The sequence below is a fragment of the Phycodurus eques genome, chromosome 7 (genome assembly GCF_024500275.1).
Source record: "Phycodurus eques isolate BA_2022a chromosome 7, UOR_Pequ_1.1, whole genome shotgun sequence".
Lineage (NCBI taxonomy): Eukaryota > Metazoa > Chordata > Actinopteri > Syngnathiformes > Syngnathidae > Phycodurus > Phycodurus eques.
In genome coordinates, this window is record NC_084531.1 from 20,289,609 (window position 1) to 20,310,365 (window position 20,757).

Here is a 20,757-nt window from a genome sequence, read left to right on the forward strand (position 1 = left end):
GCAAATGGGGAGACATACTATAGTCTCTCCAGCATGTCCTAGGTCATCTCGGGGCCTCCTCCCGGTGAGACATGCCCGGAACACCTCACCAGGGAGGCGTCCAGGCGGCATCCTAACCAGATGCCCGAGCCACCTCATCTGGCTCCTCTCAATGCAGAGGAGACACTCTACTCTGAGACCGTCCCGGATGACCACGCTTCTCACTCTCTCTATGAAAGTGAAAGACATCCTGTGGAGGAAACTCAGTTCGGCTGCTTGTATCCGCCATATTGTTTCTTTCGGTCACAGCCACAGCTTCGTGACCACATTTGAGGATAGGAACGTAGATCGACTGGTAAATTGAGAGCTGAGCTCCTGCTTTAGCATGACAGAACGATAAAGACTCTACATCACCGCAGACGCTACACTGATCCACCTGTTGATCACCCACTCTATTCTACCCTTACTTGTGAACAAGACCCCGAGATAGTCCTCCACTTGGGGCAGGATCTCATTCCCATCCTGGAGATGACTCTCCACCCTTTTCCAACTGAGGACCATGCTCTCAGATTTGGAAGTGCTGATTCTCATTCTAACTGCTTCACACTCAGCTGCGAACCACTCCAGTGAGAGTTGAAAATCGTAGCTTAATGAAGCCAACAGAACCGAATCATCTGCAAAAATCAGAGAGGTAATACTGAGGTCACCTAAGTGGACCCTCTAAATGACTCGGCTGCAACTAGAAATTGACAAAGGCCAGCCTTGACGGAGTCCAACTCTCACTGGAAACAAATCTGACCTACTGGCTTCAATACGGACCAAACTCTGACACCGGTTGTACATGGACTGAACAGCCTGTATGTGGGGGCACGGTATCCCGTACTCCCCGAGCACCCCCCACAAGACCCCTCATCCATATATCGTCATCGTCATAGGGAGTCTTTGAGCCATAATTTGCCATCGTCCCTCCCCTAGGACCTGTTTACCATGGATGACCCTGCCAGGGACACAAAGCCCCAGACAACTTAACTCCTAGGATCATTGGGACACACAAACCCCTCCACCATGATAAAGGTGATGGCTCAAGGAGGGGCTGAAAGAAACCAGGGAACTATATACAAACAAATTGACAAACACCTGGACAAGACGAGTGGCTGGAGGCTGGATTCGTTGAAACAAGGTAGTGCTGATGAGAACAGGTGAAGACAATAACTAATGTAAATGAGAAGACAAGACATGAACATGTGACAGAGGACAACTTGACAAAAGCACGAAAAACACAATCTAATCAGAACCAAGTCAACAAAAACAACAGACCATGACAGTGCGGGGTTCCATTCACTCTTTGGGTTTTATTTTTGTCCACCGTGAGAAATACAAGGACCTCTGTTTGCTGTCTGAGTCACACTGCGTGTTTGTGTGCCGTGTGTGTGTGAGTGTGTGTCTGCATCAGTTTGAGTTGTTGTGGGGCAAAGTTCTTTCTGCTAATATTTAACAGGGCATTTTTTGAGTGATGTAGCGGAGCCCCACGCACAAAGAAGTACCAGTATCATTGAAATACAGTATATTTATCATGTGCCATTCTTGCTACTCTTCCGCACAGACAATGAGGTAAGTCAGACACATTTAATTATACTTTTGAATAGAATAGAATAGACTTTAGACTTATCACTGTTTGTACAGGTACATTAGAATTGTATGCGTTTTCCTTCCGTCAAACTTTAACGCAATTGAATGAGGAAAAATACGTCGAGCCCATTTTATTCAAACGTTCTTTATTTTACCCATCATTGTATGCATTAAACCAGTCTTTAAGTGTAAAATACAAAATAAAAATAAACTATAAAAATTTAACACAAGGATACATAAAAGTGCAAAAATCATAATCAAATAAATAGTAACAAAATGTACTGCTAAATGTGTTACTGTATCGATAAAGGAGGCAGCCCTTTCCGAGTCAGAAATGACCATATGCTGTGTAAATGGTTGCGATTGACTATTTTCCTACTTGCAAAAAAGGAATTTAGTGTAAGATGACCTACATTAGTGGAACGCTCCATTGCATTTCACTTTCCCCACAGGAATTACTGTACAGTCCTTTAAGTGGCCACGTTTTCCCACTGATTTAATTAATCCTTCAGGTTTACTTGCTATCTTAATGCATTGTTTTATAGCCAGGTTTATTATTGTTGAGTAATTATCCTATCTTTCACAGTGCAATACTTTCTGCTTCATTAGATATGCCTTCATGCTAACGGGACACTTCATTAGGTATACGTTTTTGTCATATGGTCCAATACATACGATAGTGTTTATCCGAAATTCTGCCTTTGCTCAGATTATATCGCATAGTTTTGATTGATGCTGTCAGAGAGAGTGTTTTCACTTTGCATTTCTAGAAATTAAAAGTGGTTCTTATATTTTGGGCCCTATTTTGCAGAGCAAACAACCACCACAGTAATAACGCATGGAATACAATATTGTGTAAAGGCAGAAATGTTGATATGTCTCTTGTATTTGGATCTCTATAGGTGTAACTAATGTTTTGGCCGGGTACAGTAGTTTGACCTGACTTTAAAACATTTTCAAACAAAGATGACTACTGATCATGCTTTATGCATGTTTTATTTCCAGGTCCCTTTTGCTGTGATTACTGGGTGACATTGAAATGCAAAATTATGGACTTTTTTATTCTGTCGGTGGTCCTTCTGTCATACAGCACTCAAGGTGAGAGTTGAGCATAAAGTAAACTGCCTCTTGTCTGACTGGCGATGATGATGATGATGTCACAAAGGCCAGTAAAGCATGCATTAACAGCCACAGTGCTTGTGTTGAAGTGCAGCACTACTACTTCGCTTCTGCTTACGCCCACAGACCACCTAGTTAGAGGAAGCCCGAATGATCTCGCTGCACTGTTATGAATTTTCTTCCAAATAATATCAGTAAGATGGAGCCAGTGGCCATGGGAATTCAGAGTCACTGGTCCTTAATTCCCAACAGGAGTAAACTCAAATGATGCTCATTAGTGTGCCATTCTCTGATTGCAATATGCTGTTTGGCCCAGATGTAAATGCATCTATTTATTTTGTCAGGCCTCATTTCCTAAATGGATGTATAATTTATGATCCTGCATGCCAAGTTCACAGCAAAGGTGTTATACATCACCCTGAGTATTGTAAACCAATGAGACTGCATCTCTTGGCACATTGATATGTGCCTGTTTTCTCCTCTCTCTTAAAAATCTTTAGGGGAACCTTTAGTCTAACAGGAAATGGAATTGATCTATTCTAGAGTCAAAATGGCACCATCATGAAACCTTTACTGCAGGGACTAATAAACCACACATTTACCCTTTGTTGCTGCAAGATGACAGTGAAGAGGGAGCTTACTGCTTGGAGTGAGTCAGTCTTCTTCTTTTGTGATCGTTGACAACTTCGCTATTATCGTACTGAGTAGCCAGGGCAGACTTGGGTGTGTCCAACAGGACAATACTTTCACTTTCCGGTTCTATGATGTGCAATCCATTTACCTTTTAACATCATGTACATTAATATGCTTTCTGGGTTTGCTAGACAATGTTAATAATTTCACTTTCTTAAACGTGACAAAACAATAACTTCAGTATTCTCCTTTGAATCTTTTGCAGTTTCCGCTCTTCTAAAGCTGTCGCCCGTCAGCTTGACTGTCCTTAGCGGGGACGAGGCCCGCTTTACCTGCAGTACCGACAGTGCAGAATGGGACGTTATGATGTGGGAGCTGAACAGCACGGTGGTGGTCACCATCTCCAGAATTCACAATGTGCTTTCCTCCTCCTTGCCCAATGTGACAGCAGAGAAAAGCCAGAATGGAGATGGTTGGGAGTTGGTTCTCAAGAGTGTGGAGAGGCTCCATGAGGGACAAGTGAGCTGTAACCTGCAGGGCAATGGCAAGAAAACAGCAAGGCTATTTGTTCAAGGTCAGTATCATATTTGCACCCTTTTTAATATATACACTTTTAATTTTGACCATGATATTTCTTTCAATATCTGTAATAACTGACCAATTCGTATACTGTTTAACACACACACAAACACACACCACTAATACTACAATTCCAAGAATGCTGCACTAATAGCTGGTCCATTGCCATGTAACGGTATTTTTCCCATGCTCATCCTTTGGAAGTACAGTTACTAGTTAGTGCTCATGTAGTTAAGGTTTAACTGGTAGTTTTATGACACAAGTCAGTGGCCTAGTATTTAGATGTTAAACATACGTTAACATGTTTATGTCGAATCCAAACTGTGCCTGGAGTTCTCTTTATGACATCATCTTAACCACGGTCTTCATGGGACAAAAGGTCACTGATAAAACGCTCCTTTGTAAAAGTACTAGTTACTGTATGACTTTTTGACTTCAGTCCGTAGTGAATCCTGTATATTATTGACGATACATCAAGTCTGATCTTTATTTCGATTTTTTTTAAAGACACTACAAAACTATAACTAAATTTTGACATTGCAATGTGAACCTAACTGAAATAATGTTTTCTGAAGGGAAAAAGACAAAGCAAGAAAGCAACATACAGTATAATATTTCACAGAAAAAAAAAAAAAAAACGATTTCCCTCAATTTCTCATCTTCTTGCAAATAGAAGACACTTCCAAGCCCAAAAAAACACTCCAGTGCTAGTGGTTGCAGAACACATTGAACATAACCTTGATGGAGAAAAAAAAAAAAGCAAATGTTGCTTTGATTGCAGCCACCCACGCACTGCTGCTGCTTCAACATATGAGCCCCACTAGAGAAAAGCATCCATCCATCCATTTACTGAGCCGCTTCTCCTCACAAGGGTCGCGGGATTGCTGGAGCCTATCCCAGCTATCATTGGGCAGGAGGCGGGGTACACCCTGAACTGGTTGCCAGCCAATCGCAGGGCACACATAAACAAACAACCATTCGCACTCACATTCACACCTACGGGCATTTGCTTTTCAAGCTGATTGGTTTGTAATTTTCTTTGAAAGACACTGAAGAATTACATCTAATTTTAACCACTTTGTTCTGGTGTCGACAGAAGGAGAAGTATGTTGGAAATAACAAAATAAAATAAAACTGATGACATTTCAGTAGTGTGGTGAATGCACTGCATTTGAGGTTCAGTACAAAGAAACATAACTCCTGTTTAATCTTAAAATGGTAAAATGCTGATCAAGATAATGAAATGAACCAATACCATACCAATAGAATTAGATGAAATATTTGTTGTTCAATTTTAAACATCTAACTAGACTTAATTGGTCATTTATAATTGATGTGTTATAAAAAATTCTGCAAGTGTAACCAGTCCTGGATGTACCCCACCTCTCACCCAAAGTCAGCTGGGACAGCATCCAGCTCACCTACGAGCTGAGTGAGCATAAGCGGTACAAAAAGAAAAATGGCCTGAACCATATTTAATTTAAATCACAAGGTCAAAATCCCAAGTGTGAGTTGATTAAATTATTAAAAATGTGCAAGAAACTTCATTTTTGCAGTCCTTGTTAGAAAATTGACTTTATACACAGTGTTTAAAAATAATGTTCCTTCAGCAATTATACCACATAGTTTGTAAATAAATAAATAAATAAATCCACCATCCAATAATATAATAAAATCAGCATTTGAATACAGAATGTTAAAGATCAGCAAAAACTGGCTTTCATGAGAATTAAACATACAGTATTAATGGGCTCCTGTTTAGAGTATGTATTTTATGTTCAGTCATTTTGTTTGAGCATAACTTGTTTTAAAAACACCCCTTTTCCTATCATAACTATAGAATAATAATCCATCCATCCATCATCCATTTATTTTCTACCGCTTATCTGTGGTCGGGTCGGGGGCGCAGTAGCTTTAGCAGGGAAGCCCAGACTTCTCTTCCCTAGCCACTTCATCCAGCTCTTCCGGGGGGATCCCGAGGAACAGCGGCTCTACTCTGAGCTCCTCCCGGATGACCGAGCTTCTCACCCTATCGCTAAGTGAGACCCCGGACACCCTGTGGAGGAAACTCATTTTGGGATCTTGTTCTTTCGAAGCCACAGCTTGTGACCATAGGTGAGGGTAGGAACGTAGATAAATAAATGAATAAACAAGTTTAGAAACATTTTCATCATTGTACTACAGTATTTTATTTGAACAACAACATAGTTCTCTTGGAATAAACAATATTTTTACTTAAGGGAAGTGTTTTTAAAAAAAAACAAAAAACAAAAGATTATTCTATCTTTGAATACTATTAAATAGTTACAAATTATGGTTTGAATTTGCAGTCAGCATTATAATGGTGTCCCTTTCAAAAAGAGAACTGGTAACAGTATTTTTGGGGGGGACTTTATTTTTTAACGGCTTTTTGACACGAAACATTTGCACTTTGAATATAGAAGTATGAAATACAGTAGTTGGCTTGGATGTGCATTCAAGGTGTCTTTTTTTTTTTTTTTTTATAAAGTAGAAAAGTGCACAACTTCCACACAAGTACAATTGAATGTTACATTTTCTCACAACGAATTAAAAGTCCATCCATCCATCCATCTATTTTCTGAGCCGCTTCTCCTCCTCACTAGGGTCGCGGGCGTACTGGATCCTATCCCAGCTGTCATCGGGCAGGAGGCGGGGTACACCCTGAACTGGTTGCCAGCCAATCGCAGGGCACATAGAAACAAACAACCATTCGCACTCACATTCACATCTACGGGCAATTTAGAGTCTCCAATGCATGCATATTTTTGGGATGTGGGAGGAAACCGGAGTGCCCGGAGAAAACCCACGCAGGCACGGGGAGAACATGCAAACTCCACACAGGCGGGGCCGCAGATTGAACTGATGCTCTAACCAGTCGGCCACCGTGCCGCCGAATTAAAAGTATTTAAAGATAAAAACTGGTAAACTACACTAACTTGTACATGATAATGGTGTCCTTTTTCTAAGTATAAAATTACACAACTATCGGCACATAGATCATTACATGCAGTCCCGTACGTTACTTGATTAAAAGTCACCATATTTCCTCTAATAACAGCAATTATGTCCAGAAAGATAGTGACAATTGTTGCTGACACGGCACTATTCCGTTTCATGGAAATGGAATATCTCAGATGAGTTGAGAAGTCATTAAATGCCAAGAGATTTGTATGGACCTTTGCTTCATGAACTTATCCTTCTGCTCGTTTGCATTCTTGCCCTTAACCTTTTCCAATATATTATAAAGAGAGCCTCCATCACTCGCCAGAACTGCAATCCCCGCTGACATGTTCACTCATTAATAGTAGTGTTAGTGAAACAGCCTCCCGCCCTCCACAACACGCACTACACACCCCTGTGGCTAGCTGCAAGCAGACGATGGCTCTGACCTGACACAGCCTTGGAATTAACGGTGCATCCTGGCACGTCCACTTAACAGTCAGCAAGTCTGTGATTTGTGTACAGCAGCCTCAAATAAAGAGTTGGAAGGGAGCCACAAATTTGCTGCAGATCCTCTGCCTGGACTTTATTTGTTAATATAAGGAGGATGTCTTCAGCCACTCTACCTTGGTCTTTTTTTGACCTCATAGATGCTGTTTTTCTTCTTTTACTCTTTTCCACTGTGGTACAGACGCTGTCTATCATGTGGGGTGCATTTCAGACTCACCTGTGATAGGTGAAAATCCGCTATATATAGAGACCATATTATTATTATTTTTTTAAATATAAAAATAGTTATACACCTCCAACCTTGTCAAAACACACACAAACTTATAAAAAACCTTTTATAGTATTCCTTAGTGTCTGTTCCCACTCTCTTGCTGTTAAAAATAATCATATAACATCACTTATAGTAAACAAAAAGAAGACTGTCTTGCTCACACAGTTCGCCAAAGGAGTGAAAAAGTGTGCATGCTTCAAGCTGTTTATTTGTAACTGCCAGTTGAAGTGTACAATAAAACTGACACATAAAATAAAAACGAATTCAACATTGTGTGTAACCAAACTATATAAGATATTTTATTGCTAATATATAATCCGCCATCAATGAGCGAACGGAAATTAACAATTAATTATTCTTATTCTTATTTAAAACGCTTTACAGTAATTATAAACCTTCAAACAACTGCTACTTTAACGCACACACAGCATACAACATTACTCACAGGCATATATTCCTTCTACTCTGTGGGAACAACAACTATTACACCAGCTTAGTAGGAGACCTTCTTTGCTTCTTCGTCTTGCTCTTAATTACGCTGCATGTACAGTACATCCAGTAGACCTGAGTGCTGCCCGGCATGTTTCGGCACAACATGGTGCTACACTGTTGGTGCACAATTCAGTTGGTCTCTTTATGTGAGATGCTTCAAGACCTGCTTCAGCTGTAAAGTTGACGTTAATGTAAGTTATGATGGCCCGCAGCCTCTTATCAGTCACTTGGAACAAGCCTGCTGGTTGCCTGCCAACATTCGCTCTCACCACCCTCTAAATACATCCGGAGTCCACGTTGAAAATGTACAGTTTTACAGTTGGAGAGTGTGATCTCCTTTATGGCTCCAAATTCAGGAATCAAATAGTCTTTTCCTCTGCCACTGTTCATGCTGCCTGACAACATGCTGTACGTCTATGCACAACAGAGGATTATTTGGTTGACAGGGTGCTAGTTGAGGGGGAAAAGATGAGCAGCATTTGTCAGGCTTTTGACACTTTAGGGCGCTCAATCAATCAAACACGTCTGTTTTTTTCATATAAGTGAAGGGACCGAGAGATGTGCTGCTCCTGCTCATCTTTTGCACACTGCTGGATATGTTGGCAGTGCTCAACCTTTTATCGGGCACTTCTTACAAATGTAAAAATATTTCAGTACATCACAAAACGTTTTTTTTAACAATAGTATTTCTCAAAATTTTTTGCCATCGTTAAAATTTACATCATTTAGTAATCTAATTTTGTTGTAACTTTCTGCTTGTCCCATCAGGGGTTTCCACAGTGAGTTAATGACATAGCAAATTCTCTCAAATTACCGTTAATTTGAATGAGATGCGTAAAACTAATATGATTTATCTAATCTAATATTAAACTTTTGTTTAATGTTTAAATTTGTCTTTTTTGTAAGTGTGACGAATGACATTAACTTGCAATCAAAAGTCAACTTGTGTGTTAAAAAAAATTCAAACAGGAAGGCCAAAAGGAAAACATGAGTCATGTCTGCCTCTTGCATGTTAACATTCACACTCATATTCATACCCATGGATAATTTAGTCGTAAACTAACTAACTAACTAACTAACTAACTAACTAACTAACTAACTAACTAACTAACTATATATAAACAAACCTAATATGCATTTTCTGGAATGTGGGTAGCGTACAGTACCGGTACTTAGAAAAAACTTATACAAGCATGAGGAGAACATGCAAACTCCACACAAGGCCTGAATTGAGGCGAGGCAGTCTTGCTAATGACTACTAAAATATACATACAATATATATATATATATAAGCTATGCTAGCTATATTAATTTAAGTATTCCTATTATATTCCTTGAGTAGTATAATTTGCTTTCAACACTGTCTGAGAGAAACCACATTGTTGCAGTGCATTATAGCGGGTTTCCAAATGACCAATTATGGCTAAAAACTCAAATTCTGCTAGCGCAAACAGAACTGAGGCACCTGCATGTTTGCGCGTGTGTGATTATACCTGTTCTGTTGGTTGATTTCAGAAAAAGGGACTGTGAACATCTTTGGAGACAACACAATAGCTTTAAAGGGAGAGTTGGTCTGGTTTGAGTGTGACGCCGTGGGATGGTACCCCGAACCTTCTTTGCAATGGGAAGTCCATGGTAAAAAGGTAAACAAATGACAAGAATCGTATATGCGCAACATGTATGTTATACCACAGTTAACATATTAGTCAAAATGAGATTCTGGCGTCTGGTTAACATTTTGCAACACAGCTGTCACGACTCATACCTGTTAAGTGTGATGCCTTCAGTGTCTGGATTTTCATTTCACAGTAGCAATTGTTATATGACAGCATATGTGTTTTATAGTGCTTGAAGAGTGCAGTAGTGAAGAACTGCAGTGTGTCCTACAGGGAAAAAAAGATTAGAAACAACTCTCAGTATGATGCAGTGCGGTTTTACACCACTGTTAACTACAACGACAGTTATAAAAAGGGTACAGTTCAGTTTAGACTTTACAAACAATCAGTCATCAGGGCATGTTTGGGATTCCTTTGGCCTTAGTGGAGGTCTGCGTTTCTCTGAGTGCCATTCTAGGCATCTTTAAATCCAAATTTCAAATACCGCTTTCATTACATTATGCAGGTGTATCTAATATTATCTGTTGATTGGATAACGCTTTATTTGTCTACTTAACCACACCGCATGACTATAAAGCCAACAAACAAAGTTGGAAGCCACCCCCCAGGAGGTAGCCAATGATCTGTGGGTGCTGCAGATGGGCCCAGCTGCCTTGCTGCAGCATCGCAACACCCACTGGCGAGAGAATTAAGTCGATTAACGGCAGTGCGGCTGATGAACTGATCCCAGCAGCATTGCCTCTCGCTGCACTCGAGGATGAAGGTGACAAACGCCTACAGTAGCGAATACATCTAGAAATTTCTAAGACAAGACGACTGCCATATTTAAAGACGTATAGGACGGTTCACCATACCGACACAAGTTCGTCTCGGTGGTAAAAGATGGCACCACTAATAAACAAACCACTCCATGTCATTTGACTGAGGCAGAGGCATTGATAAAAGGGAGTAAATGGCTTGTAAATGATTATTTTCTTCTTGCGGGGTGGAAATTCAGACAGAGTTAACATGGTCATTGCGGGAATGGCTAAATAATTCAGAAGATAGCAAACAAATGAAATGCCTAAACTTTGGTCATGGTAGATATAGCCTGTAGGCTAGCATAATATCATAATTTGTAAGAGGTGATAGCCAACCATTGAGTGCATCTTGTTTATAAACACTCAAAATTGACCTATTTTTTTGTGTTGTTTTCATGCAGCAAAATAATAATGTATTTGTCTGTTGATGTGGAGTTGAGCCAGAGTTCATACCACCTCAGCAGTGAACAGACGGGAAAGAGCCTCTTCACTGTGAGCAGCAACCTCAGCATGACGGCGACACAGAGCTCACGTGTTGACTGTCTGGCCTCAGTGTCTGCCCTCTCCACGCCACTGATGAGCAGCATTTCTCTGACAGTGGGTAAGACACCATTAGCATCATATTACAGTGAACCCCCTGTTCATCTCGGGGCTACCTTCCAGGTGCACTTGAGATGTGAAAAAATAGTTTCACCCCTTCCATAGGCTTTAAACACTCTTAAACTTACTTGAACACATTTTTTAAAAAGCATTCCTTACTGCCTGTTTATTTGTCACTCTCAGGTAAGTGTTCGGTAAAACGGACATATAATATGCGGGGCGACTGTGGCTCAGTTGGTAGAGATGTAATCGTAGGGTCGACGGTTTGAATACCAGCTCTGACTGTCCGCTGTCAAAGTGTCCTTGGACAAGACACTGGACACCAAATTGCTCCAATTTGGACTGGCAGGGCCTAGCATGGCAGCAGCCACCCAGTGGTGTATGAATGTGTGCATGGGTGAATGTGTGAGCATCTGTAAAGCACTTTGGGGACCGTGATCAGAATCAGAATCAGAATCAGAATCATCTTTATTTGCCAAGTATGTCCAAAACACACAAGGAATTTGTCTCCGGTATAGCTATATAGCGCTATATAAGTGCCATATCCTATATAAAACACACAAAAAAATAAAATTAAATAAACATTGTATTGAACACACCTAATATTCAATACAGAGCAGTGTCTCACCTCTGTACTTGGAGTTCTGTCCAGGGGCACAGGGCTGTCAGCCGTTAATTTGTCACTCCAACACCCAAGTGGTTGGCAGGCTCAAGCCCTATGAATTTTGCCAAGCACCAAGTTGCTGCAAAAAGTTAAACAAACCAGAAACAAGTACCATAGCAGTTTCCTGTTGCGCCAGGGTTTAAATGGATGATTGGCCTATTACATTTTTTTACTGGGATTTGAGATGAGGAATTCTGGCGAGCAACAAGTGGCACAGTATGGGACAGTTGGCAGTGCTGCAACACTATTTCTCCTCATAGCCTGTTTACAAAACTACAGCCAACTTGCACAGTAACAAGTTTGCATCTCTTTACCAACGTAACCTTTCTCCTCAGTTGCAGAGGTGGTGGAGGATAAAGATGACTGCACAGTCCCGTTGGCGGTAACGTCCTCCCTCACCGCTCTTCTCCTGCTCCTGCTGCTCTGCATCTGCACTGTCCTCTGGTACAGAGAAAGGAGACAAGCAAGTATGCACTTTTCATTGAATTACTTCGGGTGGGAGAAAAAAGTATCGCCTCCCCCGTTCTCATTTCTGTACAGAGATTATGATTAAAGTATAATGAAGACGCAAAGGGGGTCACACTCTGTGACGTTGGCCTTCACCAAGGACACACACTATTTTTTTCTGAGTGCGTAGAGAACATGAGTTGTCAGCAGAAAGGTACACTTTACACAAGCATTTTTGGACAAGTAAGTTTCTAAATAGGATGACTGCAGGGTTGGTTAGATGCGGTCACCAAGGATCAACACCAACAGCAAAGGAGACTTGTGCAAGATGCAACTAGTAGCAATTTCATTTGTAAGTCTTCAGTCTTTAAGTTTATAACATTTTTCATAGACTCTCATATATTAAAATAACAAAGTGGAGGCGGAAGCTTCAAAGGGTGAAGGTGGTTTGGGGACATGGGATGAAAAGTAGCAAGAATATACAATTCATATTGTGTAGCATAAAATAAATAAATTAAATGTACAGTATTTGAAAAGTATGTGGTAGGCTTGTTGCAGAAATGGTTTTGGAGTGTCCACTCCGAGAGGATCATTGGAGGCGGAGGAAGCTTGTCTCTGCACAGCAAAAAAAAAAAAAAAAAAAAAAGTATAAATTGCCTTGAATCACGCATTTAGAAGTTGTGGTAATCTCTGTAACTGATTGGGGACTAGTGTAACTGACTCACGGCTGTCGCTCAGGGTTAAAGGAATATGTCCGGCAGTTGATTCTGTTCCTGAGTGCTCCTTTTACCATCACTCTGATTTGCCGCTCTCTTTAATCGAGCCATACGTGAGAGTCGTGTGTGTTTTGCAATTATTGGAAAAATACAAGGAGCTGCTCCGGTTCCCCTCAGAGACTTCTAGAAGGGCGATTTGTTATATAACGACAAAGGCAGTTTCTATCCCTGCAAAAGTAACAGTTTTATATGTCTCATGGGGCTAACATTGTTGTTATATATACATAACATCCTTGTTATATAATGTTGAAGCCTTGTTACAAAACTCATTGACACTCAGCTAACTGGAGGCTGTTAGCGCAGGATCCAAAACTAATAATTGGTCGTGTGTTCCATAGCGGTCTTATTTTTGTTGTTGTTGATGCATTGCCATTGAGATGGCACAGTGGGTCTGTGGTCGATGCAACGCGAAGTAAGTCTCTACTGCTGTGCTTAAAACTCTTTTTTTCTTTTTTTTTTTTTTTTTTTTCAGAGAAAAGTACACAGGATGCAAACGGGTAAGATCTCAAATGTCTTTTGCACAGACCTTCCTTATAGTGCTGAAGGAAATTATTGCCAATAAAGTTTCCTTACAAGTGAGGCGTGAGGGCACTTTTATTTTTGCTCAAACAAATAAATTGTGATTTTAAAATAGCTTGCACTAAACAGACATTACTGTCTTTGGCTTCTTTAAGAGGCAGATAAAATGCACATTACGTTTGTCAGCATTTTTCTCCACAGCTAAACGACAGTTTATAGTGTTTTCAGGGCGAGGACTGGATCTCGTAAAACATGTTCTTTAATGAGTGCATTTAATTATAAAAACAATACAAGGCTCCTGATAAATTACTGCTTTGTGAGGAAATTGTTTATTCCCGACTAGAGATGAATCTGTTGGAAAATGTTCTATCACTATTACTTCTACTACTTTTTCTACATTTAGACTTCTTACATTTATTTTTTTTTTGCTGTTGCGGCATGCATCGGACGGTGCAAGCCGAAAAACAACTCGTCGACGCTAAATATGGCAGAAGCGATAATCAAAATTTCAATCGGTAAAATGAACCATCTGAATGTTATCACGGTTTCTCAGTCAAATATAAACTTTCAGGAAAAACATAAAAACAGTACATTTCAGGAAAAATATACCTGGAAAGTCACTAAATGTGAATGTTACAAATGTCATTTCTGTTTCCTGAATAAGCGGAATGAAGTACAAAAGCTGTGAGATGAGAGACATTATAAGCCCACGGCCTGACTCAAGATTTCTCTACAAACACCTTTTGGTCGATGATCCATGATTGTGGTCATCTCTGAGTATGACAGCCACTCTTCATATACACTCCTGTCCAATCGAGTTAATTCTTCTCCTTCAGGGAACAGAAGCTATGCAGTATTAGTAGTCGTATAACATTTAGTTCCTTTTCAGTCGTTTCATTCGATATCACATGGGCTATGTATAACATGATCTGCAAAGCAACATCAAACCAGAGCACAACCTCCAGTGCCCTAGTCCAGTAGTCCTTAAACTGGGATAAGGGGAGCCACAGTGGTCCGCAACCCTTAGCTGGGATCTGCAAAATTTTGTTGTAATAAATTAGTTGTAACATTAAAAAAAAAAAAAAAAAAGTACATACCTATATTGGGGATCGGTGCAAAAAACAATACGAAACAAACATTATGAAAAATTTTTGACTTATTATTACATAAGCGGGATGGCACTAGCTCATCTGTAAAGACTTGGGCTTTGGGAACAGTGGGTTACGGTGCAAGTCCTGCTGTGGACAGAAAAACATGTAAAAAGGCAACTAGTTGTTGGAGGGATACTGGTCTCCTTCCAGACTACTGTCAGGGTGCGCTTGAGCAAGACACTGACGCTGCGCCCCAAGTCTAAGAGGTAGAGCAGTATTTGCGCGATCCCCACTCTGCCATCTCTCCTTGCGTCCCTGCACGTGTGTGATCCTGTTCTCTGTGTAGTATGCAACACAAATATACAGTAAACCATTTATCATGGGGGTTACGTTCCAGGAAACCTCCGGTGTAAATTAATTATGTGATGTAGCAAACTGATTAGTGATTATATTACTATATACGTAAATTTGATAAATGCATTTCAATCTCAATTTGTGTAATTGCATTTTAGATAGAGATTCAGGTATTTTACTTGCTCACTTCAGGTCGCCATCCACCCACGCAACACAAGTACGTGCTTATCAGGGATGCCCTGCTTGAATGACATGAACAACAGCCTATGCGACAAGGCAAACATACGATTTCTTGGGCCATTTGCACCACTCCTCACACTCATGTTCTTGGAAATGTCGGCAAAAAAGCATTATGGGTACCCACAATGCATTGTGGTGATGTTTTAAACTACACTAATGTAGTTGTAGAAAATCAAGCAAAATATGCCATTTTATTTGCATTTGTTCCTGTCGATATTGTTATGAGTGTGTGCATTAACTATTTGTCAGGCTGAGGTTGGTATTTGTGAATTTATTTCATAAAACTCTGACTGTGGCTTGTTTTAAACAGGTTAGGTACTTAGGTTTCTTTATCAGCTAAGAACAAGAGCCCAATTGACCTTCTGTGAGTCATTAAATTATTTCATTGCTGCCACATTGAAATAACTTATCCTATAAAGCGTACTCTATCAAAGATGTGCAGGTGAGTATTTGCACGACACAGACCTTTAAAATAAATTTGGGATGCACTGAATCCGCAATAGATGTACCGCAATATACATAGCAAGGGATTACTGTACAGCAGAGTTTGAGTCGGATTTTCCCTTGAGGGATTATGAGTATAATGAATGCAAACATTTTTTATAATCAAGGTGAAAGCACAGAACCAGCCACCGAACGAGCTGTTACACCCAGTCGATAAAACTGGACAAACGTGAGCGGTGAAGACCGACTCGCTGCAACACAGGCACCCCTTTAAATAGAGCCCTTGATGTAGCCATGTCTTGAGTTGGCTTCTCTGGGGAAAGAAGGCCCGTATCGAGGATCGAGTGACCTGGAACACGACTGGCTCTGAGAGACAGGAAGTGAAGATTGTGAGAAGACTGGAGTGAAAACCAATTTCTCGGCCTGTTTGCTGTGCGCAGTTGCAGAAGCATCAGCTGTTTGAGCTGCCGAAACAGGAACCAGAAGTACTGCAGCTCTGCTCAACAGTGTGTTTACGATCATTGTTGCTTCGATGCTGACAGCCATGTTTCGTAAAAACTGTTCACTGTTAATGAAAGTGGTAAACCAAGGCAACTCTTCTCTCTACCAAAGGAGGAAGTGCACATGCACCACCGTAGAAGGTGAACGGCCAACATGCCAGCTAGCCTAATCATTAGGGTCATGGATGAGTTGGAGCCTATCCCAGTTGACTTTTGGGTGAGAGGCGGGGTATGCCCTGGACTGGTCGCCAGCCAATTGCATATAGACAAACAACCATTCGCACTCTCATTCAAACCGGTGGACAAGTCTTCAAAGAATCTATGTCTTTAGAATGTGGTAGGATGCTAGATTACCTGAAGAAAGGAGACAGCCAGAACGGAATACAAGCAGTGACAAATGCTTCGGTCATGCACGGATCGCTGCGTCGTCTTCCACATATAGAGACGTCTTCATGTGAGACTATTGTGCTGCTTTTAAAAGATATGAAAGAACCCGACGGGATTGAAGGAGCGAACGCGCGCAGACCAGCGCAGACGTCCCATTTTGAATGCGCTGGGGGTACACCGGTCCACGAAATTACCAAAACCGGGTCTGACCCGCCTCCTTAAGCACACCGCTGGATTTGCACTAGTCACGAAAATAGAGCCCATAGTGTGGCTGAGCTAAATATGTGCTGTCAGAAAAGTAGTAATGTAGAAGGTTGGAAATCTTGTACTTAGTAGGTTATTACCTAAATTGTGAGAAACGGATACATTGAATGTGTAATTCCACTACTGCCTGACCTATAAACAATCTACATTTATAGTGATGCCTTAATTATTCCCTTATTTTATAAATGCCTATACACATGTTAAGCATTATTTGAGTTGCAACTGGAGCACGGGTGTCAAACTCATTGTATTGAAATTAGGGAAACCCTAATTTCCCTCAAAGGGTTTTTGTGATTCTGAAAACCGTACACAATGTATGATCTCCTCCTTATATTATTACAATATCTACACAATGAATCCTGCATTTTATTATTATTATGGTACCTTATTATTGTTATTATTATTATTATACCTTTTTTAACAACAAATTCATTTTGAAATCAAAAGTCATGGAATATACTGTAGTGTCAACCAATTACTAAATATCCAACTATTGTCCGATTTTTTTATTGTATTACATTTTTTCGAAGGGATTTGGTGGAAAAATGCTTTTTAGATCCGTTAAAACTGAGGAAAATCTGAACATTCAGAAAACATTTGGCAAGAAATATGAAGTCGACTTTGTTTGCTTTTGTCGAGCATGTAAATAACGTGGCAGGGCAGACGTGCTCGAGAGGGACACTGGAAAAGGTACACATTTTGGATTTTGACGCCAGGAGCTCCATGTGGTCCGCCCAACTCTCAGCGAGGGATCCAACTTGAAACTCCTTGCCTTTGGACGCGGACGTAGTATTCCTTGACTTGGAAAGCATGGGGTCGCAGAAGCCCCATCTTTTTTTCTCCAAAACTTTCCGCTCAGATGCAACCTGCCTCTCCGGGAATGAACGCCCAAGCTGGCAACAGTAGTCAGAGCTTTGCCTACCTTGTGGCGTATCAAGGGAACGGACTGAAAAGGAACATGAACTTCTATCATTGTCATGGTCTGTGTTTTTGTTGACTTGGTTCTGATTATATGGTTAGATTCATGCTTTTTTGCCTCCCTGATCCGTATTTCCTTGATTGTTTTTGAAATTAAAAATCATTTTGAGATTCTTGCACACCTGCCTTGCCTCCATGCTTCCCAGCACTTGGGTCCTTCCTTTCTCCAGCCTTTTTGCCACGATCATTGCCAAATCTGACAATCATGTTTTACGCCGCACAAAGTGTGAACACATCTGATAGTGAATGACCTTAGATCAGGAGTGTTAAAAGCTTTTTCTTGTAAAATTGTCTCTGAGCTAAACGTGACCTTTGCTTATGCATTTGAGTAATTGCAGGTGTGAGGAATCAAACAATGGACGAAGTTTGCCTGCCGAGCCTACAGGTGGCAGGGTCAACTTTGGATTTATGAGTGAGGGCGCAACAGGTGAGTATCATAAGCACAGGTTGGTATAATAGCCAAGATTCTGCTCAAGTACGAATGCTGTTATATTCGGATAATATTTCTCAAGTAAAAAGTGCTCGTACAAATAATTAAGTCCGTCCATGCATTTTCCGTACCGCTTACCCTCATTAGAGTTGCGGGCGTGCTGGAGCCTATCCCAGCTATCTTCGGGCGAGAGGTGGGGTACACCCTGAACTGGTCGCCAGCCAATCACAGGGCACATATAAACAAACAAACCATTCGCACACACATTCACACATATGGGCAATTTAGAATCTTCACTTAACCTAATGTGCATGTGTTTGGGATGTGGGAGGAAACGGGAGTACCCGGGGAAAACCCATGCAGGCACAGGGAGAACATGCAAACTCCACACAAGCTGGATTTGAACCCGGGTCCTCAGAACTGTGAAGCAGATGTGCTAACCAGTCGTCCATCGTGCTGCCGAAATAATTAAGTGTTCAGTGGAAAAAAAAACTCCCACTCAAGTACTGTTTAAATGTAACTTTAAATTTATATTTTTTTAAATCAGAGGATGAGTATCAAATAGACAAAATTATAAAAAAGGAATGTGCAAATTCAAAATATTCGCCAACGATATCTTAATCTACATTTAAAAAATATATATAAAACAACATTAGGCAAATTGTTGTTCCCTCCATTGTTTGTGAGATGCTTCCCGTAAATTACTCACTTTGAAAACTTTGCTTAGAGACTTTGTGTGTGACCGTGTGACTCCGTGGCTCCATTTAATTTGTGCAATGGAGTCATGTGAGAGCGCCTGAGGCGGACATCTCTTTGCTAAACCAAAACGAAATACATCGCACAAGTTATACTGGATAGATTTAAAAAAAAAAAAAAAAAAAAAAAAGAGTAGTATGTAGGTCAATGTAACTGAGTTTGTCTTAAAAAATGCTCAAGTATAATGTATGTTCTATTAAAACTACTTTGACGTGCATTTCCCCCTCCCCAAAATACTTCAGTAAACATAATGCAATAAATACAGCATGTTACTACCCACCTCTGTTCATAAGAGTTCTTGTCAGGAGTTAAGGTCTTATTAATGATGGTTTACGAACCAAGTACTTTTCCAATACCATGAACGTTCCAAACACCCTCATGGATTCTTGCTCTGAATGCTCAATGAGGCATTATGTTCCGTTTTATTCCTGGTACACACATAAAGACTTGGCATGCATCCTGTGAAACAAAATTGACTGAATAACACAGGATACAATCCAGTAAACTATTTTTTCCTTCTAAAGTCTGGCATTAGCATTCCACGTGACAACCAGAGTCATGGCTCTGTGGCTCGTCATCCTGTTTTTAATCGTAAATATGAACGTACATGTAAATATTCTCAATTGTCATCCCTGACCATTTTCCTTTGTTCTCTCTTCTAAACCTCAAAGCATTAAAAGCAATTTGTCATGAGCAGCAGTGAAATCGTTTTGGCCCAAGACCTCAATTAACTCACACTGTCATTCACATCTATTGATCATGGCAAATTTAGGATGCTGTGTTCACACTGGAGTCCCCTGAACCATTAAGCCTGAACCAAAAGTACCTGATCTGCGGCTGGAAGGTTAGATGGGGCTGAATGGCTTTTTCTCCCATCCTGCAGACGCAGTTTACAAAGAGATAATCAAGGAAATTCATAGCAAGATGGATTTTGTCAGCGTTGACAAGGTAAGCTAGAGAAAGATAACATCAGAATAGGGAGACGGTGAGATTCTCAAAGTCTGCTAGTATTTAAACACATAAACCCCTGAATTGATGGGTACGGATGACCTTATCTGGATGTACATGCAGATCTACAGACTCACTGCTGCTCTCAACCTTTTACAAAACACTAACCAAGACAGGGAGTTTCCCTTTTAAAGTCCTTCTCCACTAAATCCACTTTTTTTTTTTTTTTTTTTTTTTTGTCCATCAGATTCCTGATGTTGTGACATCTAGCAGCCTGTCTTTACATCGTGAAGGTCACACCCAAGTCAACCTTTCAGAGGAGAACTCCAAAAACATCAGGAGAGTTACGACAGTTTGAACACATTTGATGTGCTTTCTGAATTTAGATGTGAAGTATTTTCACCAATGTTTCCAAATGTTTTTGTAAAGTCACTAGCTCGTTGTGAGTGTTTTTAATTACAGTGGAACTGTGAAGGCAAACACTATTCATTCCAGGATGATGGTTGGCTTCACTATTTAGAAATACATTTTTCACTAGAAATAATAGAAACATAGATAATCTGTTCTGTACCCATCATAAAACCTTTATAAACGATACAAGGAATGTTTTGGGTAACATTTTAACCCGTGTAGAAATACGTTTAACCATTGTTGTAGAATATAAAACAATATACAGTAATGTTAGAGAGAGACATTGCTGCTTGTGAGGTAGGCCACTTCACATTAAAGGTCAGAGGATAAAGATGTTAACAATTTTCTTGATAACTCTA

General features: G+C 40.4%; 1 protein-coding gene across 1 annotated transcript; it reads left to right on the plus strand.

The window, feature by feature from the left end:
* Positions 1 to 2,657: 2,657 nt before the first annotated feature.
* igsf5b (immunoglobulin superfamily, member 5b) lies at positions 2,658 to 20,443 on the plus strand. Its single transcript, XM_061682274.1, has 9 exons — positions 2,658 to 2,706; positions 3,626 to 3,934; positions 9,689 to 9,816; positions 11,025 to 11,190; positions 12,189 to 12,320; positions 13,549 to 13,573; positions 18,192 to 18,280; positions 19,923 to 19,987; positions 20,235 to 20,443. The coding sequence occupies exons 1-9, from the start codon at positions 2,658 to 2,660 to the stop codon at positions 20,343 to 20,345; spliced, it is 1,074 nt and encodes a 357-aa protein (XP_061538258.1). The 3' UTR covers positions 20,346 to 20,443.
* Positions 20,444 to 20,757: the final 314 nt, after the last annotated feature.